Genomic DNA, 22,086 nt, shown 5'->3' with positions numbered 1-22,086 from the left:
TAAATGTTTCAGGATCACCCATACACACACTTTGTCTCTCAATGTCAGCTGACAAAAGACCTTTAAAGGGCTTGTGTTAAGAAGGACCAGGAGTGAGCTGGATTTATGTGTGTGTGTGTGAGTGAGTGAGGGTTTGTTAGCGAGATCGAGTCTATGCGCGTTCGTGTATGCGTGTGTTTGTGTGAGTGTTTTGTTGTTGCTGCATTTCCCGGTGTCCTGTTCACCTCGAAGGGTACAGCCGTCCCTTGGACCGGCCTGGCATGCTGGCAAAGCACTTCTCCAGAGTGTGTATGGGTGTGTACGTGTGTGTGTGTCACTTTGAGGGGGGAAAAAAATCTCACTGTTATCAAGGTTAAGCGTCCTACTGTTTTAGTGAGAGGAAGGGGAGAGAAACAGGGGGAGAGGGGGAGGAGGGAGATGGATAGATAGGGGACGGAGGGTGAGAGCTTGGACACAAAGGAGAGAGCGATGAAGAGAGAAGGGGAAAAGGGGAATTGAGGGGGAATGGAAAGGGGAAAAAGAAGGGCAAAAGGAAAGAAAGGGGGAAAGAGAGATGACGTGCAGGAGCGAAGTGCCCTTGCGAGCAGTGGGAGTTTTGCAAGCTCTCACATTTAAAGTGCTTCACTCTCCTTCTCCGCGTTTCCTTCTGTCTCTTTCCATCATTACTTGTCCACTGGGGCTGCTCTGTGTGCACCCAAACACACACACACACATACACTTCCCCACATCCATCTTCAAACCTCTTAAGGGAGGCTTTGAAAGACTCTGGCAAGCAGAGGCACTTGTACATATGAGGTCTCAATCAGCTGAAAGTCCATCAGAGTGAAGTAAAATTTCTTCTATTTAGCTGATATGATAAGTGCGGGAATTATTATCTGTTACAGGAAATAAGTTTAAGATAAACACAAAGACTTGTACTTTATATTAAAATAAAGCCCTTAATGTAGCCATATCCACTGGTAAGCTAATAAAGACAACATTGTTAAAGGATGTTACTTCACTGCACATATTTTTTTATTTTGCTCTCATCTTTGAGGTTGCATTTTTCCCAATCCGGAAATGCACACTTCACTTCCTCATTTATCGAGTCTAGCCACCAGAGCAAAATGTTGCTATGTTATACTAACAAGAACAGCAGACAGATATAACCATTATGTTTGTGATGTTGCCATTTTATGTTTCCTATGTGCATATCTTATCTTGCACGGGCCTTAAAGACTGGTAGACGGTAGAATAAGTCAGTGACTTAGGTTTGACTTCTTTATTAAATACATTTCAGTGCATGCTTGGTTGGGTTTACGTACCACAAGAACAATTAATGTTGGGAAAGGCTCACATTCCTCACAGAGTGTTACCGTGTGTGGAGAAAGGATTGGCTCAGAAACATGCAGATTGTATGTGCCTATGATATCTAGAAATGTAAAATGGCAACGTTTTGCCCTGATGAATCAGTTGGGAAAAACACCTGACACACTTAACAGGAAAAGGAAGTTTCTATTCAGAAATTCTATCCTAAAAACATAGGGTACCAAAAATTAGATTGATATAAATGCAAATGGGGTGCATTTATGTAGGTCTTTTCTGTCGGATTGACTTTGAAGTATAGACCACAATCGTTCATTCAGCATCTTTCATTCCTTTCATTAGGAGCATTAAGATGGAGATCAAACCTTTAAATATCTGATTATTGGACAATCTGCTCAACCTTTTTATCACAGCTGCCTCTACATCGTCATATGTAGGCTGACTCTGTTAACCAGATATTTAAGAACCCTCCAATAGGGAGTTTTAAAATGTAAAAATATTCTGGTTAGATGGTGGAAATGTCTGGTGTTTATTTCACACACAAAAAAAAAATATTTCACTGAAAAGTCCAGAATCAATGAATATACATCTTTTTTTCCTCTCTTTTTCCATATTACAGTATTTATAGCACAGTACTGTATAATCTCTACACAGTAGTTACCGCCTTAATCTTCAATACAAGTGTGTCTTACTGCCATTAATATATGTAGATGTAATATTTGTAAAGTTAGTGTTGCAGAACAGCAAATTAAAGCTGTAAATGAATACATCTAGTAAAGATATAACTTTGACACCATATCACAGAATGACCGCATTTTACAGAACTACCATATTTTACAGTAAAACTAATTCATTTCAGAGAAATTTGACTCACGCCATGCGTGTGGCAACCTCTAGGAAGAGACTTTGCAAATGCTAACAAAAACAACTGTCACAACTGCCTAAACAGAGGTAACATCTTGTCTCCCCTGACAAACCCCTTCTTTCTGAGGCATAATTTTTCCGTAACACCTCAAACAAGACTATTATTCTTCGCCAGGGAACCAGGAAGTTACTGTTGAAACAGGCTTAAGGGGAACAGCCTATTTGCATACATAAATGTAAAAATTTGCAAGAAGACAGACAGAGGAAAAGAGTTAGCGAGGCCAGGTGAATAAGTCTTCTGTTGGCCGAGGAGCTGCAGCGGTGGAGGAGGGTGGGAAGGTGTTTTGCATATTAAGGTTTTTTCTTGCTGGGCAGGTGTCTGAGAGATACAGGAGCTGATTAGAGTTTAGCACAAGGAAAATTTGCCCAGCCATGCAAATTCTAACCCCCCTGACGAACCAACCGCCTTGGTGAGCACGAAGACTCTGCATGTAAGTGTTTGTGTGTGGCTTTCGGTGTGTGTGTGGGTGTTATTTATGATCGTGTGTTTTTGCGAGTGCGTGGGTTGTGTCTTTTTTGCCATTTGATGTTTGTGTGGGAATGATGTGTTTGTGTGTATTACATATGAGCGCGGACACACTTGTTATGTTTTCCCATCTTAAACTTGTGTGTGTGTGTGTGTGAGTCATAGAGGTAATGTGGAGATGGAAATGTACTGGATGTGTATCAGGATGCCCCCAAGGCCCTTTTCTGTGGATCTCTCCCCTTTCTCCTCCACCTCCTCCTCTTCCTCCCCTACCTGCCTGCACCACCACTTGAAACAGGAGCCTACGCAGATTCAGCAAGCGCATACACACACACACACACACACATTGAGTTTTCCCTTTGCCAAATTCTGCATCATCAAAGTTCCATCCACCTTGGTGGCGTCTTTGGAATGAATATGTCCTCTGTTTCAGTGATCACACACACGCTGACACACACACACACACACACACACACACACACAGAAAAACACACACGTCTGTGGCCTTTCTTGTTTGATGCTAATCTGCTCTGTCACTGTGCTGGCCTAATACGCTCCCCATCTCCCTCCCAGCTTCTCTTTTGTCGCGATTGTTTCCCCTTTTTTCCTTTCATATCCCTCCTCCCTCATTCCCTCGCGTCATCTTCTCTTCCTTCTGTTCCCTCCCTCCTTTCATTCTTTCATCCTCCTTTTTTTTGCATGTCTTCTGTTATTCCCTCACTCCTCCCCCTTGCTTTTTCCCCCATTAGAAAGTTTTAATGGCATAATTGTCACATTCCTTCTGGCACAATGGACACCAGCAGTAATTAAAAAGCTTGCCGTTAATTACCTAGACCCCGGCTCTACTTTCCTCTTTTCTCAGCAAACCCCCTCTCTTCTGATCCCCTTTCTTCTTCCCTTTCTTCTCCGCCTCTCATTCACTTCGTCCATCGTCATCAAAGTCTTCCGAAACATACCCGGCCTCCCAAAGCCTTGACTTTGAGCGAGGAGCGCTTTCATGTGAGGACTCAAGTGAAAATTCTCACTTAGCGTCCTTTTCTTTTTACTCCGCGGCCCCCTCTGTCTGTCTTTGAACCCCCAATGACAACACACATCATCTTTCATAAGACAGGAATGTGTGTGAGTTGGTAATGGGTTAGAGATAGAGAGGAGAGGTGGGGTCTCATAAAGAGCCAGTTTTTATGATGGCTCTGGGAAACTCTCAGATTTCCATAAGACAGACTAGGCCAAGTTTTCTCTGTCAGTGACCACTCCGCCCACTCGCATACACACATCTTGGCACTTAAAGAGGAAGTCCCTATGATCTCTATGCAAGAGGGAGGTACCGTGAAAAGCGGTGAGAAGTATCATGTGTCCTCCCTTATCAGCTGTTCTTTCTCCTATTGCAAAGATGTGTCACTGCTTTGTCCCTCTTTCTTTTTTGCCTGTTCACCCGTCTGTCATCCCTGTATTTTGAAATCGTAACATCCCTCCACTGACATTATTCTCTGGGATTTTATTTTTCACCTAAAGTGACTTAATAATGACAAAAAAAACTTTCTAAAGTTTGGCGTCTTCTCACCACTACATTCTCTCCTATCATGGCTTCTTCCTTCTTCCGACGTTTCCTCCCTCTGTCTCACTCCTTCCCCTGCTCTCGGTGTCTCTCTACCTCTCCATCCATTACCAGAACCACAGAGAGCTGAGAGCAGATGCTGTCTGTCCAACTGCCGTGCCCCATAGTATTGTGTGCTTCACCTCTCCTTCCCCCTCTTTCCCTCGTTCCTCCTCTTCACGTCCCTCTCGGGGCTCCATTTGTTCTCCACCCAAAGAGGCTAATGTCTGTTTTCTCCTCCTCCTTCTCTGCCTGCTGCTGCTTTCCCCTCCCTGTCTTCTATTCCCTCATTCCAGGTCTTTTTGATTGTCTCACTACACAGGGCATGGTGTGTATCTATGTGTATGTGTGAGAGTGTGTATGGGGTGTGTCTTTGACCGGGGTTCGACCTCTGAGGATTTTAGGGTGAGAAGGTCAGAGCCATTTCACATTTCACAAGAAGCCAAGCAAAGACACAGATACATATAAGAAAAAAGATACATATGTACATAAAAAAAACTAACTTGCACACAGGTGCGCCGCTTTTACTGAACGGCTTTAGGGTTCTCTTTGACGGGCGATTGAAGACAAAAAGAGGTAGAAGATAGAAGGAGTGATATAAAAAGCTGGCAGTATAGATTTAGCAGATTCAGACCTGCCAGAAATACAACCAAGACAATTTGCCAGTGGGTTTATTTCAACAGTGTACACACACACCTCCCCCCTTCTTCAACCCCCTCATATCTACAGTATCGTCTGTCATTTTTTGGTCCCTCCCATTAAGATCTTAAAACAACAAACTTGCCAACAGTGCATTCATTGATCATGCATGCATAAGGGCACAGCGTGTACTGCTACAAAAAAGTCAAAGTATGCACTTTTCTTGTATATTTTCATGTGTATGTGAGTGCCTGTTAATAGCAGCAAAGGAGGCAGACACAAAAACCTCAAAATTAAGACACTATTGGTGACCTGAGGGAGGAAGCATCTTAACTGAATATACAGATTTAACTGGTTCACAGATTCAGACTGAAACCTAGAGGTGTACTAAAAGCACAGACTGAAACAGATCACCCTACCGGCCAGCTGATCTCAACAGACACAATAGAAAACAAGACCCTCTAGTGCAGTTATTGCTGCATTTCCAAAGGTACCCTGCACTTACAACAGAAAAATCACATTACACAAAGTCACTCAAATAAAGGCAAAAAAAAAAAAAAACGACACCCACATTAAATCTGAAAAGCAACTAATTTCTACATATACAGTTTCTGTGATTCTAGTTCATTCGTATGATTCATATGTTACATTTCATTAAAAGCACTTTCAAACAATGAGCCAGTCCTTCTAAAAAGTCCTGGAGTCTTGGAGGGGCGCCTTGCCTAGCAGGGGCAAGATATAACTAAAGAGAGGTGAGGACATCGACAACATTACCTGCCTACTGGCAGAAGCAAATGTATTTACAAAAGATCTAATATGAAATATTCTACAGACATTACCCTGGTTCTTTATTGAGCCATGAGTGTCATTTACAACTTGACTTTTTAATTCTTCTTAGAGAAAGAAAAGAATAGTGTGTGTGATCATCTGCTTCTCAGTGAATAGCTCAGGGCTATTAAGGACCCCAGTTTGACGTGAAGTGACAGGTCTTTTCTTCACTGTGCAGTGTGTGCTCACACATGTATGCATGTGAGATTTAGAGATTCATTCTGTGTGCTGATTAAATGACCGGAGCAGTGTGTAGAGCCTGGGGCCATAGGGGTAGCATGGAATCACTTAAACATAAAGAACTACACGATCCCTTTGCTTCTTTTCTCACCTGCTCACACACAAATACTCATTACGCTAGCTTTTGCTTGATTTTCTTCTCCCCATCTCCCCCCTCCGTCTTCCCCTCCTCCTTCTGTCCCTGGTCACCTTGTGAGGGGCAGCCTGCTCTGTGGCACAGCTGCTGATTATGTCATTATTTCTGGACCATTTTGGTCTCCGTCCGTGTGTGTGTGAGACTAATGAAGCGTGGCAAAGGGACGCATGCCAAAATGACCAGGGCGTGCATCAGCGCTGCAGATGTGTCAAAGCAATTCCCCCATTCTCCCCCTGCTGATGCCAAACTCTCCCTCCTTCAATCCAATCTGCAGTTTATTATTTTTCCTTTCTTCCCCTGCCATCTTGATCCTTCACTTGCCCTTGCTTTCCATCTCCTTCCATCCATCCATTCATCTTCCATCCTTCCTCCTCCACTGCAGCTCCTTACTCTCCATCCTTTATTGTTTGCTCACCCGCCCACACTCACCCGCCTTCCTCCTACCGTTCCATTCTTCCTCTTCCTCCCTCCCCCTGTTCTCCTCCTCTCCAGATGTCCTGTTCCTATCTTCCAGACTCCCTTGCTCCTTTCTTTCCCTGCTGCCTCCTGCGCTCTCAGTCACTCAAAGCTGGACTGACTTCCTGACCTCCAGAGGCCCCATTACAGCGCTCCATGACCCCCCTTCATTTAGATTTTTGGTCCCTCTCAGCCTGTGACAGTCATATAAGCCCTGGCAATGAATTTCTAAGTCGCTAAACAAGGGCTGAACTGATATTTCTGGGTTCTCCTGCAGCCAAAGGTGGGGGTTCAGGCAAGAAGGAAAACAACCTCATCAGTGTCTTTGACCCTGTCCTGTCCTTGACTCCCTGGTGGAGGAGCACCTTGAGAAAAGTACCATGTGACGCTATTGCTCCTACACACAGAGAGTCACCAGACAGCTAGATATACACACACGCACACGTATACATGGCAGCCCCTCAAGGCTCCATGTTCTCAAGGCTATCAGTGGAGTGAGGGTGGCTGATGTTTGCTCAGCTTTGAGGCCCATTTCCCGTCCCAGCAGTCTCCGAAGCACGGGCCTCACAAAAGAGAGATCTGAGAAACTGAAAGGTATCATAGAAACACAGAAGGTTGTAAAAATGAAGATTATTAAACCCTTGAGAGAGTAATGATTAAACCGAGGCTCCAATGGACAAGTCACGTCCATTTCTTTCATTTAGTTGGTCAGAGTCTTCAGCCGTGGTACAGTCTTATCAGTGGGAGCAGGGCTGGGGACAAAAGTGGTGAGGGGTAGGAAGAGAGGGGACATGGGTTGTGTTTGCTTAAAGTGACAGTGTGGGCCAAGGGCTTATCAAGGCCTTTGTAGATTATTGATTGGAGCAGAGACATGAGGCACAGGGGCCTGTGTGTGAGAGTGTGTGTTCGAGGTTCGGAGGGCTCTGGCTTTACTCACTGAAAATGTCAATGGCCTGCTGAAGTTCAGTTTCAGCTCTTATTTTTAAGCTAAAGCCTCATTGTCAGGTTGTGATATTCTTGCGATACAGGTAGCTAAACATGAAGCTTTGAGTGCACTACAAAATGTGGAACTTCCCTGTCTCACACACATAAACACAAATACAGTGACGGAGAAGCATGGGAAGTGTTGGTATTCCCAGGCTAGGTTAGGGTTAGGAATTAACCTGGCTAGCAGAGGGGGGCTTATGTTGTGTCCTGTATTTCATCCTTCAAGGCAACAGCTTGCTAGCACACACACTCACTTGCACACACAGCCTTATCTTCCAGGGTCTTGTCTTGTTTGGCTAACACTGTGTAAATAGAAGGTGCAATACATCTCCTGACAGTTCCCAAAAGCAAAGGGGAGAAACACGTTGGTCAAACAAACAGCCAACCCTGAGTCACCAAGAGAGAAGAGATTTCTCAGGCTTTACCGAAACACACACATATACACTTACATGCACAGTGTGTATAACAGGAGCCTTTATTTAAGGGCTTGGGCCTCTGGCTACCTTTTAAACATTTGTCTCAGCAGTCTTAAGACGGGGGTTGCTGCTGGAGTGAATAGCTCCCAGCAAGCCGGCCACAGGCTCCTATTGTCCTCCATCATATTTTATTATCTCATCAAAAAGCAGGAAATCCGATTCTCTCTCTCTGAAAAAGAGCTTATCCTTCTGTCTCAAAGCAACCTGTCACAAGAGAGAGAGATGGAGAAAAAGGGGGAAGAGTTGTTGGGGAGAAGGGGAGTCAGTGAAAAGGAGTGATTAACTGCCTCATCGCAATAAGACCCTCTTTCTTTTTTGTCTCGCTTTCATCCTTTCTTCTTGATTGGTATTTATCCAACGCAGCGCAATGCAAAGGTTAGGGAAGTGCAGATTTATCTCTTTTGTTGATTCTTTTCTGTTTTTTCCTCCGCGTCTTCCTCTTTTCATATCAAGTTACACAAGGTGAGACAGAGAGAACAGTAATATCCCTTTTCCTGAAAGCATTGTTTTTATTTCTCCAGCCACACAACACACTTCTGTCCTCCATCTTTTTTACACCAGAAATAGATTTCACTTGTAGATGGGAGCAACATCATCACCCTGGTTAACCAGAAACTAAAAATGTCTACAATTTTGTAGACAACAGTTTTTGCACGCGTCTAGATAATGTCGTCTTGATTCTCTGAACATTGTTCAGAAATGTCTTTTTACACATGTAGTGCACAAAAGAATGTCATCCACATCAGATGTGCTCTCACATCTTGAAGCACCGGGGCCAAGGTAGAAAGTGCTGAATGAAGTTCATATTTTGGTCAAACAATAATTTGGAGTCAGACCATACCATACAAAAGTTCCTGAATCACGTCATCTATCATGCACTACGTTACCAGACATGTTTGCTTTTGGATGTTTGTACCTTTCTGTTTTAGCTCCAGTCACATTCAATATAAACACAAGAAACTTGAGTTTATATTGAAAAAAAGCATCATCTACACGAATTCTCTGGACAACGACCCCTGTTTTCACATGAGGGCTTAATCAGACATACTAAAGTACTAATGAAATGTCTAGAAAAGTGCAGTGCATGTGTGAAAATGGCTAAAAAGAAAAAAGTCTATTTTCAAATTCAGCCTGCTAATGGTGGAATCACCTTGTTTGATTTTTTTTGGGCGTCACTCCTCACACACACACACACACACACATATATATATATATATATATATATATATATATATATATATATACACAACCACACACAGAACTCTCTGTCCTTCCCTCTCTACTCCCCTCTTTGTACATCTGTGTTTTAATTTTGGGGCTCTGCTGAGAAGTTGTTAAAAAGCCCTATGAAATATGTATGAAGGATTGTGAGCCACGCGATTGGCCCCATTTACCGGACAGCAGAGCGAATGAATGACCACACTGGATAATCCCCCACAATGCCTCTGGAACAAAGGCCCAACAGCTGACCCCAGAGAGAAAGATGAAGGGGGGGTTAGAGTGGTGGTGGGAGGGATGGCAGAATGAGACATGGGGGGGGTGCAAGCAGTTAAGGTTCACTGCTGGTCAGGGGGCAGCTCGCTCACAAACACAACTCACACGTCGTGGCAAAACAAAGGCTTGCGGGACAGGAATAACTCCCTTCGTTCTGTTGGTCCACAGTCTCTCCTTAGACTCTTCTCAGCCCCTCCTTCTCTCGCCATCTCTCCCTCCCTCCCTCCCATTCTCACTCTCTCCCTCTCGCAGTCAAGAGGATCTGAAATACCAATACCCTTTTCTCCTTGACATTGCTTTCTCCTTGCAGTCAGCGTTTTGCTGTCCTTTTATAGTCAAAACGTCAGGAGAAATTCCATGCAGGAATATTCTTAGTAATGCAGCACTCCCTGCATCTAACGGCTAGGGCGCTGCGCTCCTCTGGCCCATCAGCGGAGCCTTTTGGGAAAAGCGCACGCATGCAGTCACACACACTCACTCTACAACACACACACACACACACACAAAGTTGCCCTCGTGCCAGGGTTATTGTGCCAGTATTTCAGAAGCGACAAGCAGCCCAAACAATGAATTATATCCACTTGTATTCCACCGGATGGGGATTCAATATTTGGGGAATTGGGTTATACCTTATGTTTTTCCACTCTCTCTCAGACACACACACACAACCACACACACACACACACACACACACACACACACACAGACACACACACAGTGGACAAGCTCCTTATTCACAACTCACCTTTTAACTCCCACACAGACACACACACATACACACACACAAGCATCTTAGTGTTCATTCATCACCCTGAGGGGGGTAGTGGGCTGTCCCATGTGTGTAGAAGTGTGTATGTGTGTGATGAGCCCTGCATGTGTGCGTGGTGGTGTCCATCGTGTGTGTGCGTGTTCCAGTGGCCACTAACCTTGCTGTGTCCTGACACTCCTGATGAGTATCTGCAGGACACTGGAGGAGAGGAGCGGAGCGGTGTGCGCACTGTCAGGCATTTGGGCAAGCTGCTGCCGTATATATGAGTGTGTGTGGCAACGTGTGTTTGTGTGAGCATCAAGGGAAGCGGGCAGGGAGACAGTCAGCATTATCCAAGCAGGTGACCCCTGAAGGCTGCGTCGCCCTGGAGCTCTGAGACGAGGAAAGAGACAGAGCCAAAATACGCCAGGGTAGCTGAGGTGTGTGTGCATGTATACAGCGAGCAATATGTAGAGCTCTGTCACCGTACAGGATGTGCCATCTCCTTGGCACAAGGAGGTGTGCGCTCTGGTGTGTGTGCTCACGCCTGCAGAAGCGTGTGTGTGTGACAGAGTGTTGGCTTGGGGGAAGGTGTCACAGATCTTTGCCAGACTAATCATCTCCATGGTGTCGGTGAGCGCTGCTGTCAGGGACACTAAAGAGGCGGCGTGTCTCCCCGTTCCCAAAGCATTTAGTACTTCCTCTTTCGCCAGCACCTCTCTGTCGCTCTTCAGTCAGCTCCGCTCTCTCGTTTGGTCGCAGATTTTTGCAGTGGGAATCATAAACATGTCACAAGCGGCATGTTGCCGGGAGGGAAGTGGGAGGTGTGAGAAACCTGAGAATTCACAAGAAGCAGCTTTTCTCAGGCCAACACCTCGACTGGCTTTTAAGGAAGTTGACACTCAAGGGACAGGTGATATATGGTTTTACATCCACTGTGAAAATATCAACATATTCTACAACTGAGGAGTAGACATCATTGAGATTGAAGCAAAAAGGACCACAACAACTTGTAAAATGCAATAAAACTGTGATGTGCGAATGGTTATCCCAAGAGATGGTTTGGGTTTTAGAAGTCAAGACAATGATCAGAGCACAGTTGATATTTTTTAAATGATCTAAAGTGTGTTACAGATTCTTCACTCTCAAATAATGAAGAGAAAGTGTGGCAAAGTTTCTTCAAGTGATTCACCACTGATGAAACATGACTGGGAAATTAAACATTTCCTCCCTGTCTGTGTCCATTAAGGTCCCTGATCGATTCCTAGAGGTGGCAGAGATCACACTAAGAGAGTTCTTCAATGCCATTGTGGCCGGCAAAGACGTGGACCCGTCCTGGAAGAAGGCCATCTACAAGGTCATCTGCAAACTGGACAGTGAGGTCCCCGAGATCTTCAAGTCACCTAACTGTCTCCAAGAGCTTCTACATGAGTAAATTTCTCCTCCTCCTCCCCACTCGCCTATTTGCGCTTTTGTTTTGTTTGTTTCTTTGTTTATTTTCTCTGATTTCATAGGATTGCAAAGTGATTTTTCTTTTTTTCTTTTCTCAGACTTAACTTTTGATTATTTTTATTTATTTTTTTCTTTTTTGAATGTATGAAAGTTATGGAGTAGCATTCCCAATCTAAAGCCTCTGTGGCAGTTCCTAAATGACCTAGCTATTGTGTTGTTGTTCTTATATTATTATGGTTATTATATGTTTTGTTTTTCTATAAATCTGATTTGAAGAGACTCTAATTTGGGGTGTTTTTGGACCGGGTGAACCTTCATCTGTTTGGCCTGCTTCACGATCAACACAACCTACACTATAACCAACACAGGCAGGGTTCCTGAAAGACTGTACACGTGGCACCCATGGGTGCCCTTCTAGTTCTGGGGGTATCCTAATGAACTGTCCCTGCTTAGTGCAAAATGGGTGCCCAGCAGACTGTGCTATATAAGATACACAAAAATACACACAAAAACAAGGCCTAGTAGGGTTACTGACTGGACTAAAACTGGACTTGTGGTCCTGGTCTCCACTGGTCTGTGGGACTTGGACCGGTTTCCAATAGCTACAGAGCTCTACCATTTTTTGAAGTGTGTTTTCCCTGCAAGTAGGGCATTGTGTTTATTGGGTGTACACTATTATTTTGATTACTATTCTTATTGTTGTTGTTTATGATCATTATTTGTCATTACTGCTTGCTGAAGGTTGGCACTTCAAGATTTGTTTGTCCCTTGATGCCCTTGCAGAAAAAAATAAATTATTGCTATTAATGTTATTCCAAAAGGTTTTAGATTGTGGAATATTTTCTCCTCATTCCCCATCCTCATCCTTACTAATGCGCTTTAGTTTGTCCATCACTGGGGCAGACTCTGCTTTTGTTTTGCTTGTTTTGTTTTTGATGGTTGGAACCTCGGGCAACTTTGCTGGAATTGGGTTTTAATAATCAGAGTGAGATTTTCTTTCCACCTGTAGTGACAAACTCGCCTTACAGTAATGATGTTCTGGAAAAAAGGCTGCTGAAAAACATCAAGTAGATAATGCAGAAAATAAAGAAATTAAGTTTTTTTTCTTCATCATAGCCATCTCTTAAAAGGTCCCATCTAGCTGCAGCTGCTCCACCTTCCTATTGAAAGAACACTTGCTCATCGGTCAGCAAAAAGAATATAAGATATTAACGTCAGAATTTTTCATCCTTTTCATAGCACTGTTTACTAAACAGCTTGTGTGAGATGAGGCAGCCTGTTTACTCTTTTGGCTTTTAGTACGATAAGTATATACATGGTGTAAATTACATTATGAAGTTTCTTGATTGCAGTTAATACTTGAATACATGAGAATATTATGGCAACTTAAAATACAGTGTTTGAAGAAGCAATAGAAAATTAAACGCATACGAATAGAAAAAGTCACAGAGAGGAATGGAATTGAAAGACGGAAAAAAGTACATGCACATAAGCTGAAACACAGCCGTTCATTACTTCTGCTTCAAACAGAACTTCCCACACAAACGACACAGACACACAGACATTGCTCCTTCCCTCCATGTTCACCTGCCTTTGAGTTTCAGCTCCTCTCTCAAAGCAACAATTTGAGGTCAGAGGTGAGCACTCACCCCAGGGGTAGATGGAGAAGCTCTCAGCACTACAAAGAGCAGGGACAAAGGCACAGAGCAAGGAGCAGCACACACCTGAAGCCCTACGCTCGGCCGTACCGTCCCACACTGGCAGCTTTTCAGACCCAAAGTGTGATTCTTTTAAAGCCACGGTGCCCAGATTTCTAAACGGCATTCCTTTCAGCTTAACCTGAGATTATGATCCCAGATTTTCCACTTGAGCTGCACATGTATATCTAGTGTTTTTTTTAAAGACCTCTCAGGCTTTTAAGATTTTAAAAAAGCAGTTTAGTTTTTGAGGAGGTAAGTCTAAAGCAATGAGTCAGCTTGAAGACTTTCAAGTGTGCGTGCGAGTTAGCTGTTGATCTCACCTTGGCGACATTATCTTACAGCGTGTCTGTGTGAGTGTTACAAAAGATCAAAAGGGCCAGGTTGCTTAACCTGCTGACTCGTCTAAGCCAGACAAAGCGCCTGACAAAAGGACGCAGAGAAAGACAGAGACCTACTCCCTTCATTATGTCCCCCTCCTTCTCCTCCCCGCACAGTTTTCTTCTTAAGATCGGGAGCCCTGAGACAGAAACCCGGACACATTTCTCACTGAAGGATGGGCCAGGCCCTCCATGTCTCAGAGTCTCAAAGCACCAGCCAAGGGCTCTAAAGCACGGCAGACAAAGGGAGAAGGGAAAGGACACTTTTATCTGATGCACAGATTATTATCGTTCCCCACCCTGCCCCTTCCTGCAGCTCCACCCTAAAGTTAAAGAGTGCCTGCGCCTAAAAGATTGATTCAGGATTCTGAAAACGTACGCGCTATAAGAAAAAAAAGGAGGGAAAAAAAAGAACTTCATACCATGTTGAAAATATTTTTGTCAAGATTTCCATTTCTGGGCTCATTTGATATTTAGGATAACATTATTAAAATACATATATAGGCTTTTTTAATAACTGTACAATATAAATCTATGGGAAAAATATATACAGTAATGGAGGGTCTTTGAAAGGCACTGTAAGAAACCATTTCATAAAAGAAATCTAGGAGGTATTTTTTGTGACGGTTTTGTTTAAATCTGTGCACCTAATCAATGAGTTGTTGGTAGATTAGTAACGGTAGGTTCTTGCAGGTTTTGTGAGCAGTTTTCTTTATTTGTTTCTTTACCTTATTTGTATTGTGTTGAAAGGCGCTCTACTTGAGATCAGAAGAAATAAAAATTAGAAGACATTTTCAGAGTATGAAATGCTGTTGTGGCAACTGTAAATTTGTGAGGATGAAACCATGAATAGCTGTACAGTTTTTTGTTTTTTTTTTGCTATTATCAAACAGAGAACTAGAGAAGAGCGAGAAGGATTTAAAAGCAAAGAAAAGAAAAAGAAAGGGTGAACCACTCTCCCACTGGACTCTCGTGCTGGACTCTTCCAAAAACCAACAGAAGAGTTTCCCCACCCCCCGACATGCCTTTAACGGGAGTCCGTCTCTCATCGGCAGTGCCCTTGAAGTTGCACCAGCATCAGTTTCTTAAATTTTTGAACAGAAAGAAGCATTTGACTAGCATTGGCGTGATGATGTCACAGAGTGGCCCGTTGGCAGTCTGTGGACCCTGTCTCGTAAAAAAACAACAACAAAAAAAAAACGAGGGCATACTGCCGCCATCGTAGCTCTAGATTCAATCTGGGAAACAGACAGGAATTCATTGTCATCAGAGGACAACGGTAGTACCATGGAGGGGGAACATGTACAGTTACATTTTAATAAAAAGAGACTGCAGAGAGAAAAAATGTGATTTATACCCTTTTTTTTTACCAGGTTTAAACAGATGGGTAAAGTTTGTGGACTTTCTGTAAGCCCTGCATTATGTGCTCGTGTGTGTACATGTACTGAAGATGAGTGTGTGTCTGTATGAGAGAAAAGACCGATTATGAGAACCTGTGAACCAGTGAGTGACACAATTCTCAACACTGTGGCCCCTCCCCCACCCCTGGGAGTACCATCCTGACATGTAAATGATTCTCATTAAGCGTTGGCAACATGTGTTTGGTGTGTGCGCGTGTGTTGTGATAATTTCCTCTGATCTGTTTTCTGACCTGTTTGAAAGAGGTTTTTGTTTCTCGATGCTTTCAGTAGTAATTCCTTTTTTATTATTATTACATTGCTCCTTTTATTGTAAATATCAATGACGTGGACTTACGGTGATAAATACTGCCTTTGTATAACTTAGCAATATGTTATGTAAATAGTGTTTTGTTGATGCTTTTTGTATGACATTATTATTCAATTCTAGAGCAGTAATTCCAACTGGAACAGCCATGTTTCTAATACAGTCTGAATAGTTCCACAGGTTGTAAAATAAACTCATGACATGGCTGCTTTTTTTCTGTTACTGGTGTCTATTTGTCTTGCAGATTTTGTGTAATTTATTCGTTTAATTTATCCTAATTTATTTGATGTTGTTTTACTTTGTTTTTCACACAGGGAAGGCTGCACTGCATTAAAATACATAGAACCAACTAAAAGATTTCCTCCTTATCTATTCAAAAGTGAATTTTAAAAAATTTGGAATCCAGTATGTTTGTTCGATTGACAGTAATAATAAGTGGAGATCTTGGCAGCTAAATGGAACTGGACGGTTTAATAAAAGGTGTGAGAGGGCAAAGGGCGGACTAGAAAGCTGAAACTAGTTTGGAGAAGTTTTGTATTTTTTCTTGAGATTTTTTCCCCCTGTATTGCTTTGGCCCAGCCCAAAAACAACCAGTAGTCAAATTGCCTTTTGTGCCTTCACCCTCTATGAACTGAATGTATGTGCAGTATATATGCAAGCTTGTGCAAAATGAATAAAAAATTTAAATAAAAATGAAAAAGAGAGTGGAAAATCACAACTGTTTGTGGTTTGTTCATATGAACTTATATAAGACACACACACACACACACACACACACACACACACACACGTGTAGTTCTGATGCCATGTGTGGGAGATCATCACTGAAAAATAAAAGAGTTTACTTTATTCCTGGATTATATTATCTTGATATCTCCCATCTTCTTTTCCAACCTTTTTTTTTTTTTTTCAAGCATTGAACTTATGAGCGCCGTCCTCAGCAGGCTGTACTGATGACTGCTAATGCCTCATCAGGCTAAAAGTAACCATCTTAAAGCTCAGGGAATCTGAATGTGGATATACACACACGATGAAAAAATATCCGCAAACTACAACATTGTAAGCGAATATAGTAATCCTCCAAGGAGGTTGGATGGTATTTGCAATGTACAAATTACAAAATCTTTTACACGTGTGAAAAATCAGAAACACAGAAAATGTTTTTAAAAAGGTTTGAAGAGCTGCTTAAAGACTGAGAGACTACAAGTTAGTCGGTTATTTTCATTATTAATCTATGTGGGACTATTTTCTCTTTAAAGAAAATAACATGTGGGTACACAGTTCTTTTATATTCTATAATGATCGCTGTTTGTCAGCAATAATATATTGTATGCTGTTAAAAAGTTGTTGATTTTTTCTTTTAAAAGAAAATGCTCAACATTTATACAAGCATTTCATATTTTCTGCAGTTATTTTGTAGTTTGGGAGTCGTTTAGGAAAAACACAAGACTATTTTAGAAAGGTATGGTGTGTTCTCTGCGTCATTTTGTTCCTCTGTTATCATGACCTCTGTTGTACTTTCCAGCATGCCTGCCCGTTGCTCTGTTCCTTTTTCTTTCTTTGTTCTAGCCTGACTGCTTTTCTCTCTTTTTGCTTTGATGCTCATTTTTGGAGTTGCTTCTTTTGTGTCTTTCTTGCTTGCTTTTATTCTTTTTTTTTCCCCTCTCCCGTGTTTGTTTTCCCTCTCGTCCTCCGCCTGCCTCCCTCCACTTGACTTAACCGGAGGCTACAGCTCCTTAGGTTGGGCTGAGACAGCATCTTTGTACAACACCGACCGTCTGCTCTGTAATCAAATACCATCTGTCGCTACATCTGAAGACTCACTCTCTCAGTTCCTCCATCACACACACACACACATACACGTGCATACACACCCCCTCAACACACGCACATGCAGGCACACACACACACCACATCTGTGCTTCCAGGTCTTGAACAATATGTGTGTACGTGCACTTTCTATGTACAATGACCCATGTACTTACAATCATTACACCTGATTCATTCTTGGCCTGCAGGGAGGATGTCACCGAAGTCACTTTCACCACTTCCTGTTTTTCTATCTCTCCCACTGAGGGTTCAAGGGTCATTGTCTTCAGGTATCCATGTTTGTTCTGTGTGTCAGCAGGACCTTGGCTGCTGTATCACACAGGAGATAGTGGACTTTAGCTCCTCAGTCTTAGATCAACGGCCCACTATCTCAAAGGCTGCCAGCCTTTCCCAATGTTTGCCCAATGCTTGTCCCTGCTCCGGCACACAAAACGTTGACACAGTCCCCAAGGTCCCTCTCCAAGTCCGCCCTCCCTTCGTGATCAGTCGTTATCACACGCTCAGGTTCAAGAACATTTTCCATTTTGGTCCTAAGAGCACTTGTTTTTTGGTTTTGTTTAGTGGGACAGGTTTGCTTTAGGTTTTCCTGAAACATTTAGTTTAAAAATGTATTTTACAGCTGACTGCACAACACCAACACAACTACAAACAAAATATTTTTTGGTAAATATCACCCCACACAAGAGCTGATGTAACTCCACCATGCTGGGAAACTTTTGTGACGAAGAAACGACATGGGCCCTCATTTCGATTTCAACTCTGTGAGATCCTCCTACCAGCAACCAAAATGAGCTGTCTGACGTTTGGACCATTTTGACACCTACTCCCAAAATGCTCGTGGGCTTGAAAATAACAGTAGATTTTTTTTTTATTATCCTTTTTAGAGAGAGAAATAAAATCTAAGTTTGAGTGCTTTTGTTTGATGATTAGCACCAAAAAAATAAACATTTCACATAAAAATCATTCATTTGGAATCTAAAACCATGAACAGAGATTTGCACAGTAATGACTGATGATTTTATTCTGTGTGCGTTTGCAATTTAACACTAGATTTCATCTATTGTGGATGGAGTAATGCACTGGTCTGCTCCAGAGCGAGTGGCACATTGCGGGATTAACTCTGGTTTAACCGCATTTGGCATCAGTGATGGGGACACCTAGTGGTCAGAATGTGCTGCTTAGCCTGACTGCGTTGATTTTCTGACATGCCCCTCATCTTCTCCTCATCCTCTCCAGTTGCTCTTTTTTGTTTTTCTACACAACACATTTGGTTCTTTTTATATTTGGTTCTTTTTGCTTCCTGCCTCCCTCTCTCCTTCAAATCTTTTTGCATGTGTGCATACAGTTCTGTGGAACTGGAAGATTCCAGTTGGACAGCTCATTGTGCCCTCTTTTTCGTCCCTCTTGCTGCCACTCTTGCTGGAAGGCTCCAACGCAATTGGAGCCTCGGAGGCTCAAGAGAGGAGCCTGGGAAAGAAGGAACAAAGGGCCGTCCGTCTGCAGCAATCACCACTCTGTTCCTCCTCTCTCCCCCATTCTTCCCTCCCCTGGTCCCCCTCTCTTCCCTCTCCCTACTGGCCAGCGCCCCAAATTAAGACTTCAGACAAGAAAATGGGCTCACTAAAAAAGGGAGAGAAAGCAAGAGAAAGAGAGGGAGAAGGAAATCTGTAACAAGCCAAGAGGAGCAAAGCAACAAAGCCTCTGTTGTTGGATGGCAGGGCCCCTCTGTCGCTTTGCGAGGAACTGTCACTGTGTCAACTTGGACCCCTTGTTGCGAGGAACACAGACCATGAAGAACACACACACAAAACATACACCCACAGACAGAAAACATGCTGCAGTGGACAGCATGCCCGCATAAAAGGCCACATGAAGGCACGGGCTCTGAACTTTTCTACATTTTATTGTGTTTTAGACTAATCTTAAAATTGATTCAACCTATGTTTTTCATCGTTCTACATATGAAAATAACTTGTTGAAGGGTTGCATTAATCAAGACTGAACTATACTATATATCTATTCAGACCCTTAGTATGACACTAGCAGCTGAGCTCTGATGCATTCTTTTAGTGATCCTTAAAGGAGAACTGCGGTATTTTCAACATTAAGCCTGTTTTATGAGTCGTCTGCAATGTTTTAGAACCCCCCTCACCGCTTTTTTGATGTTTACTGCTGTCTCCGGTATTTGCCTAATTTTGATTCTTCTCAACCTGCTTCAGAACGGCAAGTCATGTGCATGTCCTAAAAGGTCCGTAAAAGCACCATAAACGTCCGTTTTCAAAATAATCAACTCACCGGAGTGGTTACTGGTGTGTACTGGTAATCCATATCAAATTTCGTTGCGAAAAGTTGCTTCTGTCGTGTTTTATTCGACATTTTGTACTGGATGTTCGTTGATATTACTCCGCCACCGCTAAGAAAATAGTTCGAGCATGAACGAGCTGCCAAATAAAACACGACAGAAGCAACTTTTTGCAACGAAATTTGATATGGATTACCAGTACACACCAGTAACCACTCCGGTGAGTTGATTATTTTGAAAACGGACGTTTATGGTGCTTTTACGGACCTTTTAGGACATGCACATGACTTGCCATTCTGAAACAGGTTGAGAAGAATCAAAATTAGGCAAATACCAGAGACAGCAGTAAACATCAAAAAAGCGGTGAGGGGGGTTCTAAAACATTGCAGACGACTCAGAAAAGAGGCTTAATGTTGAAAATACCGCAGTTCTCCTTTAAGATGCTTTTATAACTTAACTGGAATCAACCTATAAAAAAATGCAATTTTTTTTTAGACACAATGAAGAAACACTAGTCTTTATAATAATTCATGCTCTGTGACTGTAAAAACAAAGCCATTAGGTTGAATAATCTGATGTCCCTGCAGGACAGGACTGTGTCAAGGAACAGATCTGAGAAATGGTAAAAGAAGAAACAGCTGGGCAACCATCAGTGCAGCACTCTACCAATCAGGCCTTTATCAGAAAACTAGATAAATAAAAAGTGTCCAAACAGAGGCAATTTTTCACTAAAAGGAACATGACAAGCCATTGGGAGTTCACCAAAATGATCTGAACAGGAAAATCCTGCAATCTAAGGAAACTTATACTGGATCATTTTGGCCACAGCTACCAACAGAATATGTTGAGAACAGACAACAATATCTTATGTCAAACATAGGGGTGGCAGCATCAGTATGATGAAGGTTTTGGGATTTCTTTTGCAGGAGGGATTGTGAAAATAATGGATGCACAGAGGTGGAAAGCAATCCTGAGGGAAAATATTTTTCAGAAGGCTTGGGATTTCAGGTGGGGCTGAAGATAACTATTTCAACAAAACAAAAGGGCCTGAAGCATACTGACAATGGGGTTTCATTTAAACTCTGTCCTGGTATCCCACATCAAATGTCTTGTGGTGGCCATGGCTCGGGTGGTACAGTGGCAATCTTCCAATGGAAAGATCACTGGATCATCAATCTTCTGTGCTAAAGGTTTCTTGGGCAAGATACAACCTCACACTGACTCCAAAACAATCATCAGTGTTTGACTCTAAAGCATAAGCGCTGCAAACTTAGGGCGTGTGTATATAATAAGATATGTGCGTTTGTGTGAGTGGGTGAATGAGAAAATATGAGGCTCTGTAGAACCTAGACAAGGTTAAGGTGCAGATAAAAATAATAGAAAATCTATTTTAAGTTTGAAGCAAAACCACAAGTGTACAAGGGTCTGAAAACTTTCTATTGGCTTTATAAACTCACACACACAAAGACAGCATGCCAAGCGGATGCTGATTCTCCAAATTAATATAGACAGTACAGGTGAGAAAACAGCAGTTGTGAATCCCCACAGCACACCTTCATTTTTACTGCCAAGAAATGTTAGAAGGGAGGAACTCCCCTTGAAAGGCAATCACAGCTAAAGATTTGTGAATGTGAGCACATCTAAGAACAAGTACTGAAGGTTGACAACACAAAATGATATATGAATTATATCAGGACATCCATTGACACTTTGCAATCTGGGCCCAGAGGGGCAACACCTGTTATGGAGTTTTATGAAGCAAACGCACCCTCACTCGACTTAGTTTTGCTATGCTTATAAAGACTTTCCCTTGACATAACACATTCAATAGCCCCCTACCCCAATCCATTTATAACAATAGCTCAGAAACCCAATTTTAACGCCCACTTTGACATTGAAACTTCTTTGATGCACCATTATGGTCACCAAAAGTCTCTCATACCTGACAAATGTAATGGGCTTCCTATTTTTGGATCTCCTAAGTAAGGTGAAACAGACTCACACACACACACACACACACACACACACACAGCACTCACACATCTATAAAAACACATGTGACAAGCCTCACAAAAAAATGGAGACACTTGAATCCACTTAAAAATGGATGAAATAACTTGAGGTGCCTTTATATGCCTTTTCCCCCCAAAATCTTTTCCTTTTTTCTTTTATCCCCAAGAGAAGAGTAAGAGGTCACAGAGAGTGTGCATGTATGAATGTGTGAGCATGTGTGTGTGTGCATGCGCGTACATAACTGTGCATTGGGGGTAGAGATAAAAACTGAGCTGGTTTGGCTTCTTCCAGTCTAAACTGGGTCCAGTGGGTCCAAGACAGATGGCACTCAGGGCAATGCCAGTCTGGGCTCTCTGTCTCCTTTTTCTATATCCCTCTCTCTTTCTCTTTCTCT

At 42.6% G+C, this 22,086-nt stretch overlaps 1 protein-coding gene across 2 annotated transcripts in view; it reads left to right on the top strand.

Moving 5' to 3' along the window:
* LOC142375595 (prospero homeobox protein 1-like) overlaps positions 1–16,259 on the top strand; it is a 31,162-nt gene extending 14,903 nt beyond the window's left edge. For both annotated transcript variants that reach the window (XM_075459694.1, XM_075459695.1), the window contains exon 5: positions 11,543–16,259. In XM_075459694.1, the coding sequence (XP_075315809.1) occupies positions 11,543–11,728 (186 nt within the window). In that variant the 3' untranslated portion in view covers positions 11,729–16,259. The remainder of the gene's footprint in view (positions 1–11,542) is intronic.
* The last annotated feature ends 5,827 nt before the right edge of the window (positions 16,260–22,086 follow it).

Source organism: Odontesthes bonariensis, chromosome 24 (assembly GCF_027942865.1).
Source record: "Odontesthes bonariensis isolate fOdoBon6 chromosome 24, fOdoBon6.hap1, whole genome shotgun sequence".
NCBI lineage: Eukaryota > Metazoa > Chordata > Actinopteri > Atheriniformes > Atherinopsidae > Odontesthes > Odontesthes bonariensis.
This window is presented reverse-complemented; position numbering and strand designations above follow the sequence as displayed.